Below are 22,388 nucleotides of genomic sequence, written 5' to 3'. Positions count from 1 at the left end.
ACAAGGAAGCCTTGATATACTAGATATTTTAATGATGTAAACATTTCTATTAACTGATTTCACAGTTTTGCAATTCTCATTCTTAGTTTAAAACTTTGCTAGTATAAAAACTATGACTCTATCACTCTTCCTTATGAGATGTTATAGACTGAATTCCTAAAACATGAATATATTTAACATCATAAGACATTTGTTAAAAAACAGTTCTTACATTCATTAAGAATCATACCTTTTTTGTTTTGGGATACTTTGTGGGACATTTATTAAGTGCTGGAACTTCAGTTTCAGTAATTATTTCTGCTAGTGCAGTTTCAGCTTCTGGTTCTATTGCAAGTACAGTATTTTCAGTATCATTTTGTTGTGAAGTAACTTCTATATCAGGAGAAGACGGTTGGATATCTGAACACATGCTGACAGTTCTGTGTCTCCGACGCTGCTGTCCGATGTGAGTTCTACTCCGAGAAAAACTTTTTCTCTGTTTAGTTCTATTTACTTTGGCAGGAGTTGGCTTGCTAGCAGTTTCTTCTTTTGCTTGTTCCTAATTCAAAAAAGAATGGAACTTTTAATACGATGTTTATGTAGCTTAGTTGAAATCTAATGGCATTAATCTGCTTCAGAAGCTAACTGCCCCAAATTTCTTTGACTTCTGATATACATTAAATTGACATAATTAAAAATTTTCTTACTCTCAAAAACAAAGCAAGTAGAGTCTCATAGCTGAAGTCTAAATTCTCACAGGATTTGAAAAATGCTATTGAAAAACTAGTATCACATCAAAAATTCTTTATAGATGTAATTGTGGAAATTTTATTGGAAAGTGGTTAAGTATGAAAATAAAACTAGACCTGAATAATAATACCTGAATAACTTCAGCATCAGTGACAATCTGTGCATCTTTACATTCTGTTTTAACTTCAGTTTTGGCAGTGCTGATCCTTTCCAAAGCTTGTTCTCTTCTTTTCTCTCTTTTTTCGAGTCTAGCAAAAGCTTGCAGAATTGCTTCCATTTTCCTTTCTTCTCTTGTCTACAAAATTTAAAGTAGCATAATAAATACTGCTCTGAAGTAAAATTCAAAAGTCCAAAATGTTCATGGCAAAGTAAAAAAAAAAAATTTCTATGATGGTGTTAGCAAAACACCTCTTTTGATGGTAGAGATGGGATTAAAAACATTTATATTCATTTGAGATCTTTGAGAATCCCAAACATCTTGGTAAACCCTGTCATGACAAATATATTTCAATGAAAGGAATGTTTGGATGATTGTATGTCAATGATAAAGGTAAGGCAAAACCAGAAAAAGACTCGAGAACGACCCTGCTTTATCAAACCAAAAATCTTTTTTTCTCAATAATACATTAGGCAGGCTTTTAAAAATAAGATCAAAGTTCCTAAGGTAATAATATATTGAAAAGGTTAAATCCATATGAATGTAAGGAGTGAATATACTGACATGTCATAGCAGGATATTGTGGGGTGAAGTCCTGGGTTTAAATCATGATGCTACCCGTCATTTACTATCTCTGTGACCCTAGGCAATGTAACAACCCTGGTTATTAACCTTTTTGAGCATCTTATAAAATGTGGGTAACAATATTTACACTTCACAGAATTGTTAATGAGTTCAAATATAAAATATCTGAAGTTTTCCAACCTTACTTGGAAAATGGTAGGCATTTCTTAGGTGTTATTATTTCTACTTTGGCTCTCTTGCCTTCCATTATAATTGTTATAAGGCATTCCTCTATCTTCTGCTCTTCCTGTCTACACTGACAGTTCAAGGCAGAGACTGGAAAACAGCAAGAGTTCATCTGAGCGTCAGTTCTCTTTGGAGAGAGAACATTAAAAGCAAGACCCAGAGCCTTGGCCAGGGGGCCTGGCAAATGCTTCAGGTTTCAGCCAGAAACAGGAAGCATGTCCATCAACTGTCCAGTTCTTCAAATGGAAAGAACCAGGTTCTGAGGCTCAGATCCATTCGTCTTTCTTCCTTTATTGTCATCAATGTGGGAAAGAAAGATCAATAACTCAAGGTCTAGCTACATGGTCTTCTCAATATCAGAGCTTTAGAGCTCGAGTAATTATCAGCAGATATTCAAGCATTAAGACACCTACACTATGAAAACTATTACTTACTCCTTCCCGTATTTTTTTCTTTCATTGTTCCACTAGGTAAGGGAAATATGTAAACAAAACTCTTCTGAGAACTTTATAATTAGTGAAAACAAACTACCGTACTGCAAATGTGTCAGTCTTATAAAATGTGTTATCCTCACCCTCTTTATTTTACAGGTAAGGAAACTGAGATCCAAAGAGGTAAGATTACTTGTTCATGGACACATATCTGCATCTTAGCTTTCTTGGTCTGGGATGGATAATAAGACACTAGAATAAAGAACATAGGCAAAGGATGATCTCTTTACTGGAACTGGAAGTTTTAAAGCTGAATTCTTTCCTTAGATAATTCATGTCTCTGGTCTTATAAATCACTTTACTTGACCCCCTTTCATTTATGGCTCTCTATAAAAATCCTGTCTCAATATATTAGGGCTTTTCTAAAACCCTAAATTTATAAGTCTGGAGTAACTAAAAAATACGATTTTCATAATTGCTTCACCTGTGGAACAGGGGTGGGTAGAAAGACAAGGGGTTCATTATTGTGCTTATAAATTTAAAAATAAATCTGGGAAAAGTATATTTTTCCAAAAGAAGCAAACTTGTTTTAGCAAGACTCATTTTATGTATAAAATAAATTTACCCACAGGCCAGGCACCCAAAGGAGATATTTTCTATGTCATGATTATCCAAGGTTTCCTAAGATAAATACGAATTTATGCCAAAAGAAGTTTCCTTGACATGGTCCATTATTCTTGTTTTAGATAGAGTAAGGGTCAGAGATAAAATTACTTGATGTAAAGACAAAATTAATCCATTTAAAAAGTGAACTCCCTTGGTAAACAGTGCAGCTAATGGATAGTCAAAGCAAAATCCTTTATTTCGAGATGACTCGATCTTTTTGAGCTGGTCAGGATCTTAAAAATAATCTAGTCCTACACTGCTGAAGAAACCAGAGCCCATGTGTATTAAGTGAATCACTCAAAGGCAGAGCCGTAATTATTATCCAAGTTTCCAGGCTCCTGGTTTGTTCTTCTTTCCAATTACCAACCACTGACACACTACATAATGCAAAATAAAGCATAACTTTTTCTACATTTACTACAACTATTAACTGAAAGCAGTAAACAGGTATCCTAATAGCTTTAACCCAGCTTCATCTTAAAACACACACTTTAGAAAATGTAAACATGCTTTTGATTATGCGAAGAAAAAAACAATATTAGTTACTAATCTACTTCCTTAAGGTTCATACGTCATTCAGCCTTTATATTCACCAGTGTATTCTTTGACACATACAACCAGATATACAGTATGTAATGATGGAAAATTTACCACCCACTTTATAGATCTAACTGATAAATAAGTTTTATATATAGCTTGAGATAATTATAGCTGCTTGTGCAGGGGACTAGAGAAATTAGGAGTCTTAATTAGCCCCAGCAGACTGTCCATAGACCCTGACATCTGAGCTGGACGTAGTTTAGATGATACTTGTCACATAAGGCTACCACCAGGACATGCATGTTTCATTATCATGACTCATTCCAAGCCACTGACTGTTCAGACCTCAAAAGTCATTTTTACTCTCTATGAGCTTGGCAACTGATAGACCCTGATATAGAATTAGAATCAGACAGGGTTGACTTTTGACACACTGTTGTTAATGCTGGAGTGTTGGGTGCTGAACTAAAAAAAACTGCGAGAGATCTCTGATGAGATCTACAGATTGCTTTTATGACACACAGAGTAATTTTCTGTAAGCAGAAAGTCTGCTGAAATATCCCTTTATTGGATTTTATCACTTGAGGAGTGGGTACAGTGAGAATTTTTATTACAGTTTTGTGCTTCAATGTATAAACACACTGGAACACAAATTTAACTTGAAATCATGTCACCTCGTACTTGGAAGAGACTATGGAGATATCCTCTTGTATGAGCCCCTATTCAACAAATGGCAAGGGACTTCCCTGGTGGCACAGTTGTTAAGAATCCACCTGCCAATGCAGGGGACACGGGTTCGAGCCCTGGTCCAGGAAGATCCCACATGCCGCGGAGCAACTAAGCCCACGAGCCACAACTTTTGAAGCCCCTGCACCGCAAGCAAGAGTAGCCCCCACTCACAGCAACTAGAGAAAGCCCGCACACATAAACAAAGACCCAACACAGCCAAAAATAAATTAAAAAATTTATATTTAAAAAAAATGGTGAAAACCTAAGGTCCATATAGTTCAAGGACTACATAAAAAAGAACACGAATTAAAGTTTTATACAATATCACAACTGAAAAAATAAACTAAACTGACTAAATTGTTAGAATTCATCCCAATTAGAGATATTTGGTCATTTGAAGCTGAGTGAAAATAAGCTTATGTACTCTGGATGCCTTACAGTGGCTTTAGAAGGAAATTTGCTAGTAGTAGGATGTAAGAATTGAGAAGGACACAAAATGAAGACATTTAGGTATTTTGTGATTTACTTTTTTTTTTTTCTTTTAACCTTACTACTAAGTAGGAAGTGGCTCTTAAAAACAAAAACAACAAAGTTGCCTTTTAAAGGAAAAGGGAAAATGGCAGGGCCAACCTACCAAATTACTCTACTTACAGCGTTGAAATAGAGAAATTAAAAGACTTCTTACTCAACTAACTTCCCTTAACCTTTTGAATAGGAATTTATTAATTTTTTAAAAAATGCTAAGATTACTGCTTACCAATAAAATTGTTCCAAAAGAGTAAGTATCTCCATTTCTTCTCTACCACATGATGATTTAGTTTAACTTCATAGTACTCTTTCCTGTTTGATGTTTGTTTATCCTTCTACCCCATCCTCCATGAATGCTGCTCCAGAACAGGGACCTTGCCTTCTTTTGTTCACCCAGTACTTTAAATGGTGCTCAGCATATAACAAACACCCAAATTTTTAAGTGAATAAGAATTGTGTATACATTATATAAACCATGTATATCACTGTAATTTGAAAGTATGTAATGAAGTCTTTAAACAAGAATTTGGAAATCTTGAATTTACTACAAGGCAGCTGAAGCTGAATATCCTCATTTCGTTTGAACAGACAACCTATAAAAATAAACGGGTTCCTTTTTGCTAGTCAATACTACGATTAATTACCCATTCATTGATTATTCATATTTATTTGGAAAAACAATTCCTAAACACTGTGATGAGAGAAAATGGGACTTCAGAAAATTAAAACTAGTAATCAACATTAACGTACTCATGCTCTGAGGAGAGAAAAGTAAGATGGACAATACATGTCAGATGACTTTTCTGGCATTTACCCTCACTGTAGTTTACTATTATTAAAAATTCTTTTGCATCTTCTAAAGTGATCTTCTAAATCAAGTCACTTCCTAGGGACATTAGTAAGAGCCAAGGATTCTGTATAGTAGTGTTTTCTCAGAGTGTTTTTTCTGTGGAATAAAAATCTGCAGGACGTCAAAGGTGTCACTACAAAAAAACAAGTTGCAAGGACGTACACGTTGAGGAAATGCTGACATAAACAGAATTTCTCAAGAGGTTTCAAACACACCATGTATACTGGAAATCTCGAAGTTGGGGACAAAGTATACTGTTTACTAAAGTCAACTGGCCACAAAGCTCTCTCTCACAAAACATCTTAGAGTTCCATGGAATACTTTTTGATGTGAAGGATCAAGGCTGAGAAAACTATGGGGAATCCCGCATCCTGCCTGGACTATAAGCTTCATTTAGTTCACACTCATGGGCTTAACTATAGCTTTCCTCAAATGGCTGCCAGGAACATCTAATAAGCTCAATTATAGACCACCTACTTTTTATAAAAGCCAGACCTTTTTTTCCCCCCTAGAAGCTAGGGCTAAGGCAATGAGCCCTACAAATCCTTGCCCTTATGTAGTTTATATTCTAGTGATATACAGTTAATTCTAGATTGTCCTAGATGCTTGACAGGTTTAAGAAACTCATAGCTAGGTGACTTCCCTTCATATCCTTTTGTTGGTCTCAAATTTCTATCCTACATGTGAAGACCACCTGAACCACCTTCCATGGACTCCAGTTAAAGCAATCTGACTATAATAGGCCATCAAATATTACCAAGACTATATTCCCAAAATAGTCTTTCCATAAGGTTGTGGAAAATTATTCTGAAAATATACTATTTAAAGATACTACGAAGGAGCTTCTTTTCATTTCATTATAAATAGGGTGGATGAGGGGAAGCAAGCCTTTTGAATTTAAATCTTTCTAAGGTTTTATATTTTTAATCACCTGTTCATCAAAATAAGGTGAGCTTCCCAATATCTAGCCCCCTTCTGTACACTTAACCTCTGACAAGGTTATGGCCACCTAACTTCAACTCAACTACCATGGACCTGGGAGAGTCTACTCAGTAGTACCCCGGTTTTGAAACCAGGTGAGTATAAACAGCCTGCTGTATTTCAACTTACCGTATTATTGTATTTCAGCTTAAGATTCTCCCAAGTCAATTCCAACCCACTGCCAAAGAAGTATCTCTTACTAGCTATAGAGAAAATGTCTAATAACCATCTATCCAGTTCCATCCCATTTAGCCACAAGTGAGCTTTTGTAAGGAGAGGACAAAATATAATGGAGGAAAAAGGAAAATGCTAATAAAAGAATGGCTTTCTACCCTGGCCCCCTAATGATTTGAGTATTCTTTCATGAAATCTTCATCATTCAGCATTTCATGTGATCTACAATCAACCAATCTTATTTTCCTATATCCCTCCTCACCCTCACCCCCCAAAAAGCAGCCTATAACTCCAGCCAAATGTGATTTATCACATAACTACCTCCAGGCTACTTCCCCTAGAGTAATAACCACCCATTCAATTCCACACAATTTAGCCACAAACTAATCTGCACTTGTCTTAACATCATAAGGTAATCGTAAATTCTACCTAGTTCATGAAATGGCCTCTGATCCCTCCAGCTATAAGTTACCTGTCATATATCTCCTTTACCACACTTCCTGCTGCATTGTAACTGTTTTCTAAATGCCCTTGAAGGTAGAGACATTATCTTCCACTCTCAACAAAAAGAACAAAGTAGCAACCAAATTACATAAATCACTGGTGCTATTTTTGGAGACTGAGCAACATGCTAATATTATTAGGTTGTATATGGAATTGCCATTTGTGTAGGTAAAAACTATCAATCAACAGTTTCATATGGTTCAAGCTATACTACAAAAGGATGGGCTGAAGCATATTTGAATTTGGACATTACATGGTACTTATCTGGGAGGAAAGTCTGACTCTTTATATTTCAATCTCATAGATAACACGTGAGAACTGGTATCTCCTATTATAATGCTTTAAAGTCTGTCCCATCACAGGAGAAAATTTAAATCAGTTTGACCTAAGTTTCCCAGGAGTTGACCTATCTTTCCAATTACTGATGTTAACATAGCCAATATAAAAGGCAAACACCGGAATAATAAAGGCTTATGAGTACTTAAACTTTTCAAAACAAAGTATTTCAATCCACAAATACTAATACTTTGGGGAGTGGGAGGGGGCCATACCAATTGCTTAAGAATTCTAGGATGCATGCTTTTGCATTCTAGTCATTTGAGTATAGCAAAAATTCCATAATTAAAACATCCAGGCAAACATAGCGATTACAACGAACAACATTACAGTGACTTTGAAGGCTACAGGTTAAGGATCCAAGGATTTTTAAATACTTACTTCAAAAGGGAACCCTCGTACACTGTTGGTGGGAATGTAAATTGGTGCAGTCACTAAGGAAAACAGTATGGTAGTTCCTCAAAAAATTAAAAATAGGATCCAGCAATTCCACTTCTCAGTGTGTAAAGAAAACAAAACCACTAATTTGAAAACATACGTGTACCCCAATGTTCACAGCAGCAACCTAAGTGTCCATCAACAGATGAATGGATAAAGATGTGACCAATATACACGTGTGTGTGTGTGTATATATGACAAACACACAAACACACACAATGGACTACTACTCAGCCATAAAAAAAGAATGAAATTTTACCATTTGCAGCAACATGGATGTGGAAGGCATTATGCTAAATGAAATAAGTCAGAGAAAGACAAATACTGTATGATCTCTTATATGCGGAATCTAAAAAATACAACTAGTGAATATAAGAGAAAAGAAGCAGACTCACAGATATAGATAAACTAGTGGTTACCAGTGGGGAGAGGAAAGGGGCGGGGGGAAATATAGGGGTAGCAGATTAAGAGGTACAGACTAGTAGGTATAAAATAAGCTACAAGGATATATTGTACAGCACAGGGAATATAGCCAATATTTTATAATAACTATAAATGGAGTATAACCTTTAAAAACTGAATCACTATTGTACGCCTGTAACTTATACAATATTGTACATCAACAATACTTCAATAAAAAATATTTCATATCCCTTCAAAATACCAAATTCTAAATATTTACGTTTGTTTATTCCTATGAAAAATAGCTGCACAGGAGCTTCCCTGGTGGTGCAGTGGTTGAGAGTCCGCCTGCCGATGCAGGGGACATGGGTTCGTGCCCCGGTCCAGGAAGATCCCACATGCCGCGGAGCGGCTAGGCCCCTGAGCCATGACCACTGAGCCTGCGCTTCCAGAGCCTGTGCTCCACAGTGGAAGAGGAGGCCACAGCAGTGAGAGGCCCGCGTACCGCAAAAAAAAAAAAAAAAAAAAGGTGCACGGCCACCTTAGTGGCATATATTTAAATGAATGTGCTAAAACAGATATAAAAACATAAAGTATTCATTTATATTAATATAGCATACTAGTAGGCAAAATCTGGACAAAGCCAGATTCCCAAGTACGCCTTTTTGTCTACCTACCCAAAGTTCCATCATGTTCAACAAAAAGGCATTTCTCTTTCCTTCTGCGATCTCAAAATGAGGATGTTCTAAGTTCCACTAACTTTCTCAGCAGTGAAAAAAGGAAGTATTTTAAAAGTAGCCCCAGAGTCATATAACAAACTTCCAGGTTTGAGTTTTCTTTTTTCCTCTCATTTCTCTCCCCCCAAAAGCATTGTTATAGCCCTTAAAGCCATATTTGTATCAGACGCATATCTCATACAGAAACCAATCATACCCTAAAGTGATCTTCTAAAAGTTTCTGCAGGATTATTGCAAAGACAAGGCTGTGGCACTTGTGGAATGAACAGGCCAATACTGAACATCTAGTCAAGAAAGGGCCATAGGTAATTTGGGTAGATACAGGTAATTTATTAGATGTAACCCAATCTTGAAAAAGGTTCAAGGTAATCCCTTTAGGTAGAGGAAGAACTCCTTTTTCTTTATAAGCAACCTCCTCCAATATTTTCTCCTATATTTGTTTTTCTTCTCTCCTATTCCTAACACTACCCTGTCCCATCAGAGCAGTGCTTCTGAAATCCTGAGGCTGTGAAACAGTTCTGCATTGCTTTTGCAATTTTGAACATCAACAATACATCAGTGTTTAGAGGAATGACCATCAAGGCAATAAGAGAGAGTTACATTTAAGCAGGCCTACAATGACCAAAATCCAAAGATCCTACCGCTAAGTATATGACAAAATCCAAAGATCCTACCGCTAAGTATATGACACCTGAGATTCCATGAAATACAACATGAAAAACACTAAAACAGGAAACAAGGGAGCATATAAAATAAAGGGGAGTGGGGAAAACCCGTAATAAGCTCATCAGTTGGTATATGAAGTCATTTTCAAATCTTAAGGCAAACTACATCATAATACCTTCTTAACTGGCCTAGACATTGTATCAATTGCTAAATTACCACGGATTTTTAAGAAAATATCTTGTCCTAGTTTTTATACAGGTTAAGAGATTTCAAATAAATAGTACAAGGAGTATAAATACTCAAGTTATTTTAATGACAACCTTATTTTATGATAGCAGTATGAGATGCAAAAATAGCAGCTGCCAAACAGTAGGTTTTCTTCTTTTTTGCATATAAGCCATTTATTTAGTGCAATTATAAGCTTTAAAATTCCATTTTGTTTTACATTAAATTATGAAGAGAAAGGATACATTTAGTTAAGGAAAAACATTTTGAACAGTAAATTCTGGCATTAAAATTTATTAATAGTACTCTGCTTCAAAAATGTTTAAAAATTATTTCTTAAATGTCAAAAATTCTAAATTGTCTAATGAACACACAGTGAAAATACAAAATATTAGTGGAAGTTACTTGAATGGTAATGAAAAAGCCAAATAGAAATGCTCAGTGACACATCATGTTTGCTAACTTCAAAGAATAGGGTAAAGGCCCTCCTAAAGGCAGCAGCAAGTATTTTGGGAAGAGCAGTGTCACTAAACCCAAGTGACAGCATGGAGCCGCTACTGGCCTTCCAACTTACCATCTTCCTTCTCCTTTCTGCAATCTGTTCCTCTGACTCCATTTCTACTTCATTGCTAATGGGAGTTTTTTCTTCTATATCATCAATAAAATCTGGTTCCTGAAAGATGGAAATGACTGCTTTATAGAAACTACTACTCCATCTACAAACTAGAGGCACAGAACCATGTATTTTAATTCAACCAGAACTAACTAAACATAAAAATCACAATAGTACTTAAATCCATTTCAGAAACTTAAAACTGGTTCCTAATTCAGTAGACTTTTCAAAATCATGCATTTAAATAATTTTGTTTTTCAAAGTTCTAGTCAGTAACGTTCTTCATCAATAGAGTCCACAAAGCCTTAAGTTTATATTCTTACCAACACATAAACATATAAATTACTTCACAAAACCCAGTGCCTACAAATACCAAGTGCTTATTAATAAAGGTTTGTTCAATTTAACACTTAAGGGAAAACTATCCTTAGAAGATAAGACACTGGAGACGAATAAAAGCTTACTTAATCTTCACATTTAAAAGGTCCCTCCTGACTAACTTCCATTTGTTTAGAGGGCATATAACAAAATACTTCCTGGTGAAGCAGAAGTACAGGCCCAACTCTTTCCCCAAATTTATCTTATGTGTTTTTAAAAGAACTTCCTCTCAAAAATCTTATGTCACCCCTATAGAACTGATTTCATTATGTCCTAAATATTAAAGGAAAGGAATCATTATGGCTTAAGACTTTAAATAAGAACATTTATTATAAACATAAGGACTGTGCCATCTGGAAGAATTTGTTTAATTACCCAGTCTTAGGAAAATCTTGTATTCAAGTCTACAAGGATTTGCTGGGTGAGCTGTTTCTTAAAAGTTTAACAAATATGGTACAAATTCTAGCAGAACCTGTAGTTTACATTTATAAGTACTTCCTTAAATAACAGAATGGACTTAAAAAGTTTAAGCCATTTTATATAAAAAGAGGATAAAATATGACAAATTAATTTTCTTCTGCTAACTTCTTTCATCAAGAATCAGTAGAGCATAGTTCAGTACCTGATTATTTGATACCGAGAGTCTCAGTGGAGAAAGCTTTCTCTGTTTAGTTTCCGAAGGGCTCTTCATTTTGTTCGCTGTCCCTTCACAATCCAAAGTAATATTCTGATTTTGTGTATCTTTTTCTTTTGAAATATCCTTTTCTTTTTTTCCTTTCTTTCTTCTGGTCTCATAACCACTATTGATGTTTTCCGTGGATTCAGAACTACGTTTCAGAACAGGGCACTCCGGATTTTCTTTGAGGCATGCACAATCCACCTTGTACTTACTGGAAAGAAAACCAGTTAAATATTTGTTCAAGATATAGACTGTAATATTTTCTAATCCATTTTAAGCTACACCTCCACAGAACTGTATGCTATTACTAATTATAAGCAATCGTTTTCACTAATTTTCATTCCTTGTAACTATGACAAAATAAATTTTCTCATAAAAACAACATAATAATTAGAAGTTGATTTCTGACCAGAGATTGGGCCCTCAATCATAAGGATAACCAGTGATGGGTTACAGAAGGTTTAAAAAACCCCAATAAATTAAAACTGAGTCTTTTTTTTTTTTTTTGCAGTACACGGGCTTCTCCCGTTGTGGAGAACAGGCTCCGGACGTACAGGCTCAGCGGCCATGGCTCACGGGCCCAGCCGCTCCGTGGCATGTGGGATCCTCCCAGACTGGCGCATGAACCCGTGTCCCCTGCATCGGCAGGCGGACTCTCAACCACTGCGCCACCAGGAAAGCCCAAAACTGAGTCTTTTTAAGTCAAATGATACCATGGCTTATATTAAGGCAAAAGCCCCAGGTTACCTCAGAGTGCTATAAAGTGTATATGCAGAATATGATAAAATACTCTAAATCTGACCTAAATAAAAAATGCTAGGTACAATAAATACCAAACCTTAACTAGTTTGTCTTATACTTTAAGGAATGATTTCAATAACCAGGGTTCTTTACAAAGCTACCTTGAAAAAACTGAATGTCATGTTTGCTTTTGCCCTTAGGTATTCCCTCTTTCAAATAAACGGAAGCTTGAAAAATAATTGCACTACCTCTCATCTTCACAGTAGTGATAATTATTACTCCCATTTTACAGATGAGATTAAAGCTCAGAGGGTCAGTATCTTGTCCAAAGTCACACATTAAGTGGTAGAGATGACATTCAAATACAGGTCTGAGTCCAAAGCCCACACTTCTCAGCTCTTCAGTATTTCTTAACTCTCTGCCCTCTTGTCTACCACCAAGAGTCAGTTCATCTCTAGGATACAGGCTGAATGCCCAAACAAGAGTTAAACAATAATGGAAGACTCCCACTTCGCATGTTTTGAGTAGTTTGTTCATAATAAAAAATAATTTACTTTTCCAAGTTTCTAATATGCCTAACTCATTCACTTTCAACACTGGTAGAAAGCTACAAGTCAAACTGTCTAATTCTGTGAATAATTAGGGGTAGAACTCAAACATCATGGTCTACCCCTCACCTCTCCAAATCAGGCAGTAATAGAAACTAGCTAGAAACTTTTTCTAGATATTTTCTTTGATTTTAGGACAACAGAACTGCAAATAATAATGATAACTGCTAATATTTATTCAGCACTTATTTTGTATCAAGAACAGTTTTAAACCCTTTACATGTATTAACTCAATCTTCAAAATATTCCTGTTAGGTATTATTTTTCTTATATTAGAATGAGGTAATGAGGTACAGAGAGATGATGAAATTGGTCCAATTACATAACTAATGTAAGTGACCGAGCTAGGATTTGAAACCAGAGAGTCAGATTATAAAAAGCTTATATTTTTAACCACTGTGGGAAATAGTCCCCCAAAGCAATGAGCAAAGAGCTATTACGCCCAATTTTCCACCTTGGTGCAGGGCGGGGGGGTGGGGGGGTGGAGAAAGAGCTAAAAAGGAAACACTTTAGTTATCAGGAAAAATCTGACTCCAACCATCAAGTAGAGGTGCATATACTGAAGGAAGAGGGATTTCATTGACAGAAAACATAATGGACATTAAAAATGTCTGCATGTAAAATGGATACCACACAAACTTTTAAAAATAAAACACAGGAGGATATGAACTGAAATCCTTATAACCCAAAAGATTACAGAATATATAAAGAAGTGCCTCCACCCACATTGGTTTAAAAAAAAAGACTACCCAACAGAAAAATGAACAGATGATGAGACAAGTCATAAGAGAGGAAATCCAAATGACAAATGAATATATAAAAGGATCTTTGGGCTCTTAAAATAATCATGGAAAATGGTAATTACAAATATAAAAAGATACTATCTCACACAGATTAACATCGATTTTTAAAGTACAGTAAAGAAGTGTTGCAAGGAAGTAAAGCTATGGGAGTATATAAACTGGTCATTCACCCACGTCTGGTAAAAATTGAGGCTGTACACATTCTACAACCCAGCAATTCCACCTCTATGTGCCTATCATGGAGAGAACATGTACACACGCAGCATTTTTTGTAAATCTAAAGGTCCACCAATAGTGGAATGGACAAATGCCACCAGCAGTGAAAATAAATGAATTAGAGCTACACATAACAAAAGAACTGAATCTCACAAAAGTAATGAACGAGAAAAGATGAATGCAAAATAATACAGATTATAATTTCCATAAATTTTTAAAATATACAAAACTACTTGATACTATTTAGGGACATCTACAGACATAGTAAAAATGTTAAACTCATAAAAATGTTAAACTCACCAAATTAAAGATGGCAGTTACCTCTGGTAAAAGACAAAGGATAGACACAATCTGGCTACTAAACTACTAAACATATGGACCTTTAATGGATAATGTTTTGCTTCTTAATCTGGAAATGAGGCACACGGACTTTTTTTTTTTGGCTGCGCGGTTCGTAGGATCTCAGTTCCCTGACCACTGATTGAACTCAGGCCACAGAAGTGAAAGCACAGAGTCCTAACCACCAGGCCACCAGGGAACTCCCTACATGGACTTTTGTGTTACTATTTTTTACAGTAAAATTTTTAAAATTTAAATTGCAGTTTCTCTACTCAGAATTAACTTTTCTTAGTGTTAATTAACTCTTCTTTAGTGTTTCAGAACAATAGTTCTCAGAGTTTCCTCGTACGAACTCCAACAAACCCTTTCAATTTATACTGCAAAGAAACTTTGGCACAATTTCTTTTCTTCTGACGGGCAATAAGTGAAATTATCCATTTCTACCGATTAACCAAATTAACTGAATAAGTAAAACTATACACTCTACCTAAAATACAAGAAAGAAAAGAAGGAAAAAATTCTCACATATACAAGGTCAGTATTGCTCAATTAGGATGACAATTATTATACTATGAGCATTACATTACGATAATAAGAAAAGTTTGGAAGAGCAAAGCAACCATGCTGTAATGGAAGCTGTTATCAGAATGCTTGTTTCCAAGTATTTTTAACTGCCTAATGGTAAATAAAAATAAAAAGCTAAAGAAGTAATGACAATACCTACATTCTTATAAGGACATTAAGGAATTATTTCAAAACAACAGGTATCATATTTACAGACTTGAACTTACCAATTCCCATAGTCAAAATCAAAGGCAATAGTAATTTCAGTTCCCTTTGGAATACTTTGTACAGAATAAATGTAAAGATGTATGGTTCCATCCTCAATTTCATGCCTCACCTGTTAAAGAATAATTTTATATTTCCATAAATAGTTATATATCTCTATAAATTACTTTCTACCTTTAGAAGCATCTCATCTTGCAATTTTGAAAACTATTCTTTTCAAAGTAATTCAGAAATACAACATGGAAAATATGCCATTAATTACAAGACTTGTACCTAAATCAGTGGTTTTCAACTGGGAAGGAGGTATATACATCAATGCAAGTTTGATGCAGGCTCTAGGAGCATCAAAAAGAAAAAAACTCTATTTCATCAATTCTATGATGCATATTTTCCCCCCTTTAAAATCTGTGAAACTGGGAGTTTTACAAGTGATGGCATCTTTGATTTAATGAAACGCATTAATGGTACAGTTTATAAGTATACAGTTAAAGTATAGTTTAACACTATACTTTTCCGTGATATACACTGTTCTAGGTACTCTACATGTATTAACTCCTTTAGACCACATAACATCCTTTTACAGATAAAACTGAAGCACAGACAAGGTTACAAAGCCTTTTAGTAAGTCAAAAAGAAGACATGAATCTGTAAGTCTTGCTTCAAAACCTACACTCTTAACTGTAACATTATATAACTAGAAAACATTTATTTTGGTATGTAAAAAACAAAACCAGAAATATTTTATACACCACTTCTAAAACATAATTTTATAAAATATTTTATACTAGCACATATAAAATCTACTTTAGTTTTCAGCTTTGTCATCTACCTTGAGCAAATCAGAGCATATATGTGACTCATAAACAGAGCTTCCAGAATAAACAGAGAAGTCCAGTATTTTCTCTTACAAGTAACATCACAATTTCTTCAATGCTCAAAGTAACCTGAGACCTCACAGCCAGTTATCACCTAAATTTTCATAATGGAAAGATGTTGGGCAGTATAAAATGCATCAACAAGTAAAAACTGGTGGTTTTAGGCCACCAGACTTTTTTGTGCTTAATACTCAGATTCCACACACTCCCTACCCCTGCCTCACCAAAGGATTTCTGTAAGCTTACCTCTGCATTCGGTGTACAAGAACGCCTAATGAACCGAGCTTCATTCCCAAAAGTCCTTGCATCAACACACATTTCTAGACCATGAAACTTAGAATAGAATAAAACAAAAGGGTATGGTCTACAAAAAAAGAAATGCATTAGAAACTATTAACATTTTGAATTTAAGAAATTTCTAAAAGACTCGTATTAAGTAGGGAGGCCAAGATTTGAATATACGCAGCCTGATACCAGAACCCATTCTTAACCACTAAGCTAATTCAAGCTAATAAGATTTTTACCTGCTCCTATAACCTTACCTAAACCAAAGGTAATTAATTCCGGTGGGAATTCAAATATACAAAGAATGATAAAAAGGGAGTGACTACTGCCTTTACATAAGGATTCATAATGAGATGCCATTAAACTTCCTATCAGTGCATTTACGTGTTTGATTTATAGCACTGTTTCAGATCAAATCTGCTATATGAAAGGGAAAGATTCTTGTATATCTCTCATAACTTAAGTAACTCAGTTATAAACAATACGAAATATTTGAAATAATTATAGTATATAGGCTGAGAATGTTATTTCCCTAGAGATGCAAACATATTTCTAGACCTCAGGGAAACGATGGCTATCACAAGATCACATCAATTCCCACCCCAAAATCACAAATGATAGAAGAGGGCTCCAAAGTCCTTCCAGTACCAAGAAAGTAGGAGTTGAAAGTGGTGACAATAATGTAAGACCAAATCTAACATCCTCTGATAAAAGAAGGACGTGGTCACCAGTGGTCTTTGCAGGTTCTAGCAAGTATAAGGAATTAGGAAAGGTCCTAGATGGAAAGTGTTCCTTATAATCTCAGGTAATCAGAATTTTTCATTAATGTCCACCTATATTGCTACAGTTTATCTTTGAAGTAGATTGTTTTAGGAGTGTCAGCAAGATAGGGATGGGTAAGAGACTAAGCAATAGGGACTTCCCTGGTGGCTCAGTGGTTAAGAAGCCACCTGCCAATGCAGGGGACACGGGTTTGATCCCTGGTCCAGGAAGATCCCACATGCCATGGAACAACTAAGCCCATGTGCCACACCTGAGCCTGTGCTCTAGAGCCCATGAGCCACAACTACTGAGCCCACGAACCACAACTACTGAAGCCTGTGTGCCTAGAGCCCGTGCTCTGCAACAAGAGAAGCCACTGCAATGAGACGCCCACACACAGCAACAAAGAGTAGCCCCCGCTTGCCACAACTAGAGAAAACCCACACATAGCAATGAAGACCTAATGCAAGCAAAAATAAATTAATTTTAAAAAGAGACTAAGGAATATATCTGCATCTACAGTTTTGTCTTTTGGTTTTTTTTTGTGGTACGCGGGCCTCTCACTGTTGTGGCCTCTCCCGTTGCGGAGCACAGGCTCCAGACGCACAGGCTCAGTGGCCATGGCTCACGGGCCCAGCCACTCCGCAGCATGTGGGATCTTCCCGGACTGGGGCACGAACCCGTGTCCCCGGCATCGGCAGGTGGATTCTCAACCACTGCACCACCAGGGAAGCCCCTAGTTTTAAATATTAAAATAATCCCTTCGAAAACAAAATACACATAAACAATAGCTTTGTGCTTAAAATAGCCAAAAATTCAATACTTAACTACAGAAAACTAACATGGAGAAATAAATGAATTATACCTCTTAAAGAAATATCCATTTGCTTCAAACTGTTCTCTTAACATAAACTTCCCTCTGTATTCAATGATAAGTGCATCAGGAGGCAAATCTTTTGCAGATTTCAGAATTTTCTTATTTTTTTGTATATGGCTCTACAATCAGAGAAAAGTTGAGATTAACTAAAACCAGACTGCTTTCAGTCTAAATACTTAAGATATACAGTAGAAAAAGGTTTTTGTTTTATCATCTCTTGGCAAATGATATATTTACCTCTACAGGAGGTTTGAAGATCAAATTATTGGTATTCAAATCTGATTTATTTATCTCTTTTTTGTCATTTCCGTTGCCCAGTCTCAGAGCTATTCTTTGTGCCTCCCTCTGAACACCCTCACTATATTGGTTATTATTTGCCTCTTCATATCGATCCATCCATGCTTTGATTTTTGTCTCCCATCCAAAATTTGAACCATCAGATGAAGGATCAATCTCTGGAGCCGAGCCCTAAAATCATAGCAAACTAAGCATTAATATCTGGATTTTAAGTATGTATTTACACACACACACACACACACACACAAACACACACACACAATATGACAATCTATATAAAAGAATATAATATGAACCAGAAATAATGACAGGCTTTCTAAGTTGGTCCTAGTAAGAAAAAAAAAAAAAAAAAAGACCATAAGTGAGCAGCTTAATACATTTTTATACTGATGCCAGACACACGAGTTGGAAAACTGAAGGAAGCAGAGTTAAGTTGAATAGCAGAAATTTAAGCTTCACTACTGTAGCCAAATAGGGGCTTTCAATAAAATTGAAAATACCCAAAACTTTGGAGTCACTGTCAGCTAACAGTTAAAAAAAGATAGCATATAATAATTTTTTTGAGACTGCCGATATCTACTCTGTACTCACAGTTCTATTTAACCAGAATAAAATTGTAATTATTATGTAAACTATACATACTGCATATTAAGTATAAATTTATTTTCTGATATAATACTTCAACTTTTAACATGTTTTATAATAAAAATATACTTTGATATCTTAATTTTGTATAATTCCAAGATCTATAATCAACTGTCCACATGATAAATTCAACACGAGAATAAAATGTCTCACAAAATAAAGACCTTTAAGCTTAAGTGCTTGCTCCTCCTCATACCCCCTTAGTAAAATCTGTAAGATAAGATTGCTAAATGCCAAAATGAAGCAAGATGTTTTTTGCTCCATCTCTTAATGAAAATAAAAACAAAAATAAACAAATGGGACCTAATTAAACTTAAAAACTTTTGCACACCAAAGGAAACCATGAACAAAACGAAAAGACAACCTACAGAATGGGAGAAAATATTTGCAAACAAAGTGACCAACAGGGATTAACCTCCAAAGTACACAAACATATCATGCAGCTCAATATCAAAAAAACTAACAACCCAATCAAAAAATGGGCGGACGACCTAAATAGACATCTCTCCAAAGAAGACATACAGATGGCCAAGAGGCACATGAAAAGATGCTCAACATCACTAATTAGAGAAATGCAAATCAAAACTACATGAGGTTATCACCTCACCAGTCAGAATGGCCATCATCAAAAACTCTACAAACAGGGCTTCCCTGGTGGCGCAGTGGTTGGGAGTCCACCTGCGGATGCAGGGGACACGGGTTCGTGCCCCGGTCTGGGAGGATCCCACATGCCGCGGAGCGGCTGGGCCCGTGAGCCATGGCCGCTGAGCCCCGCGTACAGGAAAAAAAAAAAAAAAAAAAATCTACAGACAATAAATGCTGGAGAGGGTGTGGAGAAAAGGGAACCCTCTTGCACTGTTGGTGGGAATGTAAATTGGTACACCCACTATGGAGAACAGTATGGAGGTTCCTTAAAAAACAAAATAGAGCTTCCACATGATCCAGCAATCCTACTCCTGGGCATACGTCTGCAGAAAACCATAATTTGAAAAGATACATGCACCCCATTGTTCACTGCACCCCATTGTTCACTGCAGCACTATATACAATAGCCAGGACATGGACAATCTAAATGTCCATTGATGGATGAATGGATAAAGAATAGGTGGTAGGAATATTACTCAGCCATAGAAAGAACAAAATAATGCCATTTGCAGCAACATGGATGGATCTAGAGATTGTCAGACTGAGTGAAGTAAGTCAAAGAGACAAAGACAAGTGTCATATGATATCGCTTGTATATGGAATCTAAAACAATGGTACAAATGAACTAATTTACAAAACAGAAATAGAGTCACAGATGCAGAAAACAAACTTATGGTTTGGTTACCAAGGGGGAAAGGGGGGAGGGATAAACTGGGACATTGGGATTGACATATACACACTACTATATATAAAACAGATTACTAATAAGGACCTACTGTATAGCACAGGGAACTCTACTTAGTACTCTGTAATGACTTACATGGGAAAAGAATCTAAAAAAGAGTGGATAAATGTATATGTATAACTGGTTCACTTGGCTGTACAGCAGAAACTAACATTGTAAATCAACAATACTCTAATAAAAATTTTTTTTTAAAGAAAAAGAATGTTAAATGCCAAGCAGTGAGAAGTTACAACCTCTCAATAGATTTTAGGAAATAAAAAGGGAATCCTTTTCTCATTGGAATGCAACTTATAGAAAGGCATAATGACCACACATTTAAAGAGTTTAGTAAAGCCTGGACTCCCTCAATTACTTATTTGCAGTCTTAGGACGAAAATCAATTAATGCAGATAACAAAAACATATATCTTACCGATAGCATAATTCAAATTTATAATGGATTTATTAACACAATAAGTTTCAATTTAGTTGTTTGCAAATGCTGTTCATCAATTTTTCTACAGTACGGAACACCTTTATGAGAAGATAGATTATTTCTATAATGTGTACAACCTATCATAACTGTGAAATTTTAAAATAACATATAGATTTCATGAAAATTCTTATATATGCTGTTAGACATGTACATGTGTATGGTAACACTTACTAAAATTTACCATCAGTCCACGTTCCATATAAGTAACTAATCTTTATTACAAAAAGTACTCTATAATGAAACAAACTATAGTAAGTTGCTCAACTATTTGATAGGGGTAGGTTTCTTTTACCAATTGATCTTTTATGGAATTATATATTCTACATTATAATGACTTGATAAAGAACATTTTTATACAAATATGAAACATCACATATTTTTTGGCCTTTATTTTTATTCTTATTTTTCAGAATTTTCTATAGTGAATATGGCTTATATAATACAAAAATGTTTTTCAAATACTATACACAGAAACAAAGTTTACAATCACTTTGTTTTTTACTACCCCTATTATTTGTTTATTTATATATTGAGGTATAATCTACAATATTACATTAGTTTCAGGTGTACAGCATAGTGATTCAAAATTTTTTATTGATCATACTTCATTTAAAGTGATTATAAAATATTGGCTATATTCCCTTTGCTTATTATTATTATCATCCTTGTAGCTTTATTTATTCTATACATAGTAGTTTGTACCTCTTAATCCCCTAACCCCATCTTGCCCTTGTCCCCTCTTCCCCCACTGGTAACTACTAGTTTGTTCTCTGTATCTGTGAGTCTGTTTCTATTTATTCATTTGTTTTATTGTTTGGATTCCACATTTAAGTGATAATATACGGTATTTGTCTCTTATACGACACTACATATTAAGGTTTTCATCAGCTTTATTAAAAAACTCTATTCAGTTTTTTTTTTTTTTCTTTTTTGCTCTCCTTCCCCCCGCCCAAAAAAAATCCTCTACTAACTTGGTTTCTCTTCAATACAGTTCTTCTATATCTCTTGAGACTTTTTAATATGACAGAATTACTTATTAGAAATGTAATGATCTTAAAGATATATTCAAGTTAACGAAAAAATTTTCAAAGATGAACAAAGCATTTTTCAAATTTTAATTCCTTAGTCACTTCTTTATGTAATAAATGAAAATATTTCAGTTAAGTAAAAGATGCTCCTTCCTCATTAAGCCTGCTATTCAGATTAGATAAAATGGGAAAAAAGGAAAACCACTGGAGTATCAATAGTTGTAACAGCTTAGTAAAAAACCCTTTTTCAGACCTCTTCATTCTGGTGTCAGAGAAAAACCCATAAATACAAGTTTAATATAGTAAATATAAAACCCCCAACTTTAACATATACAGAACATTTTATAAGACTTTGGACTTGCAGTATGCTGAGTGACACCATGTATTAACATTCTTAAGAAAGAGTTCCAAAATTATGCAAGAATAATCATTGGACAGATGCTTAATGATGTTTTCCAGGAATGTGGAATAATTAATAATTATTACACTTTATACTATGGGGACAACAGATGTATTCTAACATGCTTCCCACATCCTATTTTAATATCTGGCAACTTGAGATACTCATTCTACTTTACTACCTAACCTAGAAAGTTAGAGTAACACTGTATAGTTGAACTCCGTGATCCAACAGAAACCTATCTTTTAAGGGGAGGCAGAGCTGGGGGGGCTTGTTTCTCTCAGCA

General features: G+C 35.2%; 1 protein-coding gene across 7 annotated transcripts in view; it reads right to left on the bottom strand.

The window, feature by feature from the left end:
* The window catches only part of KMT2E (lysine methyltransferase 2E (inactive)), a 99,583-nt gene that overhangs the window by 11,550 nt on the left and 65,645 nt on the right, over positions 1-22,388 (bottom strand). For all 7 annotated transcript variants that reach the window (XM_059074484.2, XM_059074486.2, XM_059074485.2 and 4 more), the window contains 8 exons: positions 18,106-18,336; positions 17,857-17,987; positions 16,191-16,308; positions 15,072-15,181; positions 11,517-11,784; positions 10,478-10,576; positions 860-1,024; positions 230-538 (listed from right to left, as the gene is read on the bottom strand). In XM_059074484.2, coding sequence (XP_058930467.1) covers positions 230-538; positions 860-1,024; positions 10,478-10,576; positions 11,517-11,784; positions 15,072-15,181; positions 16,191-16,308; positions 17,857-17,987; positions 18,106-18,336 — 1,431 coding nt within the window. The remainder of the gene's footprint in view (positions 1-229; positions 539-859; positions 1,025-10,477; positions 10,577-11,516; positions 11,785-15,071; positions 15,182-16,190; positions 16,309-17,856; positions 17,988-18,105; positions 18,337-22,388) is intronic.

Source organism: Kogia breviceps, chromosome 9 (assembly GCF_026419965.1).
Source record: "Kogia breviceps isolate mKogBre1 chromosome 9, mKogBre1 haplotype 1, whole genome shotgun sequence".
NCBI lineage: Eukaryota > Metazoa > Chordata > Mammalia > Artiodactyla > Physeteridae > Kogia > Kogia breviceps.
This window is presented reverse-complemented; position numbering and strand designations above follow the sequence as displayed.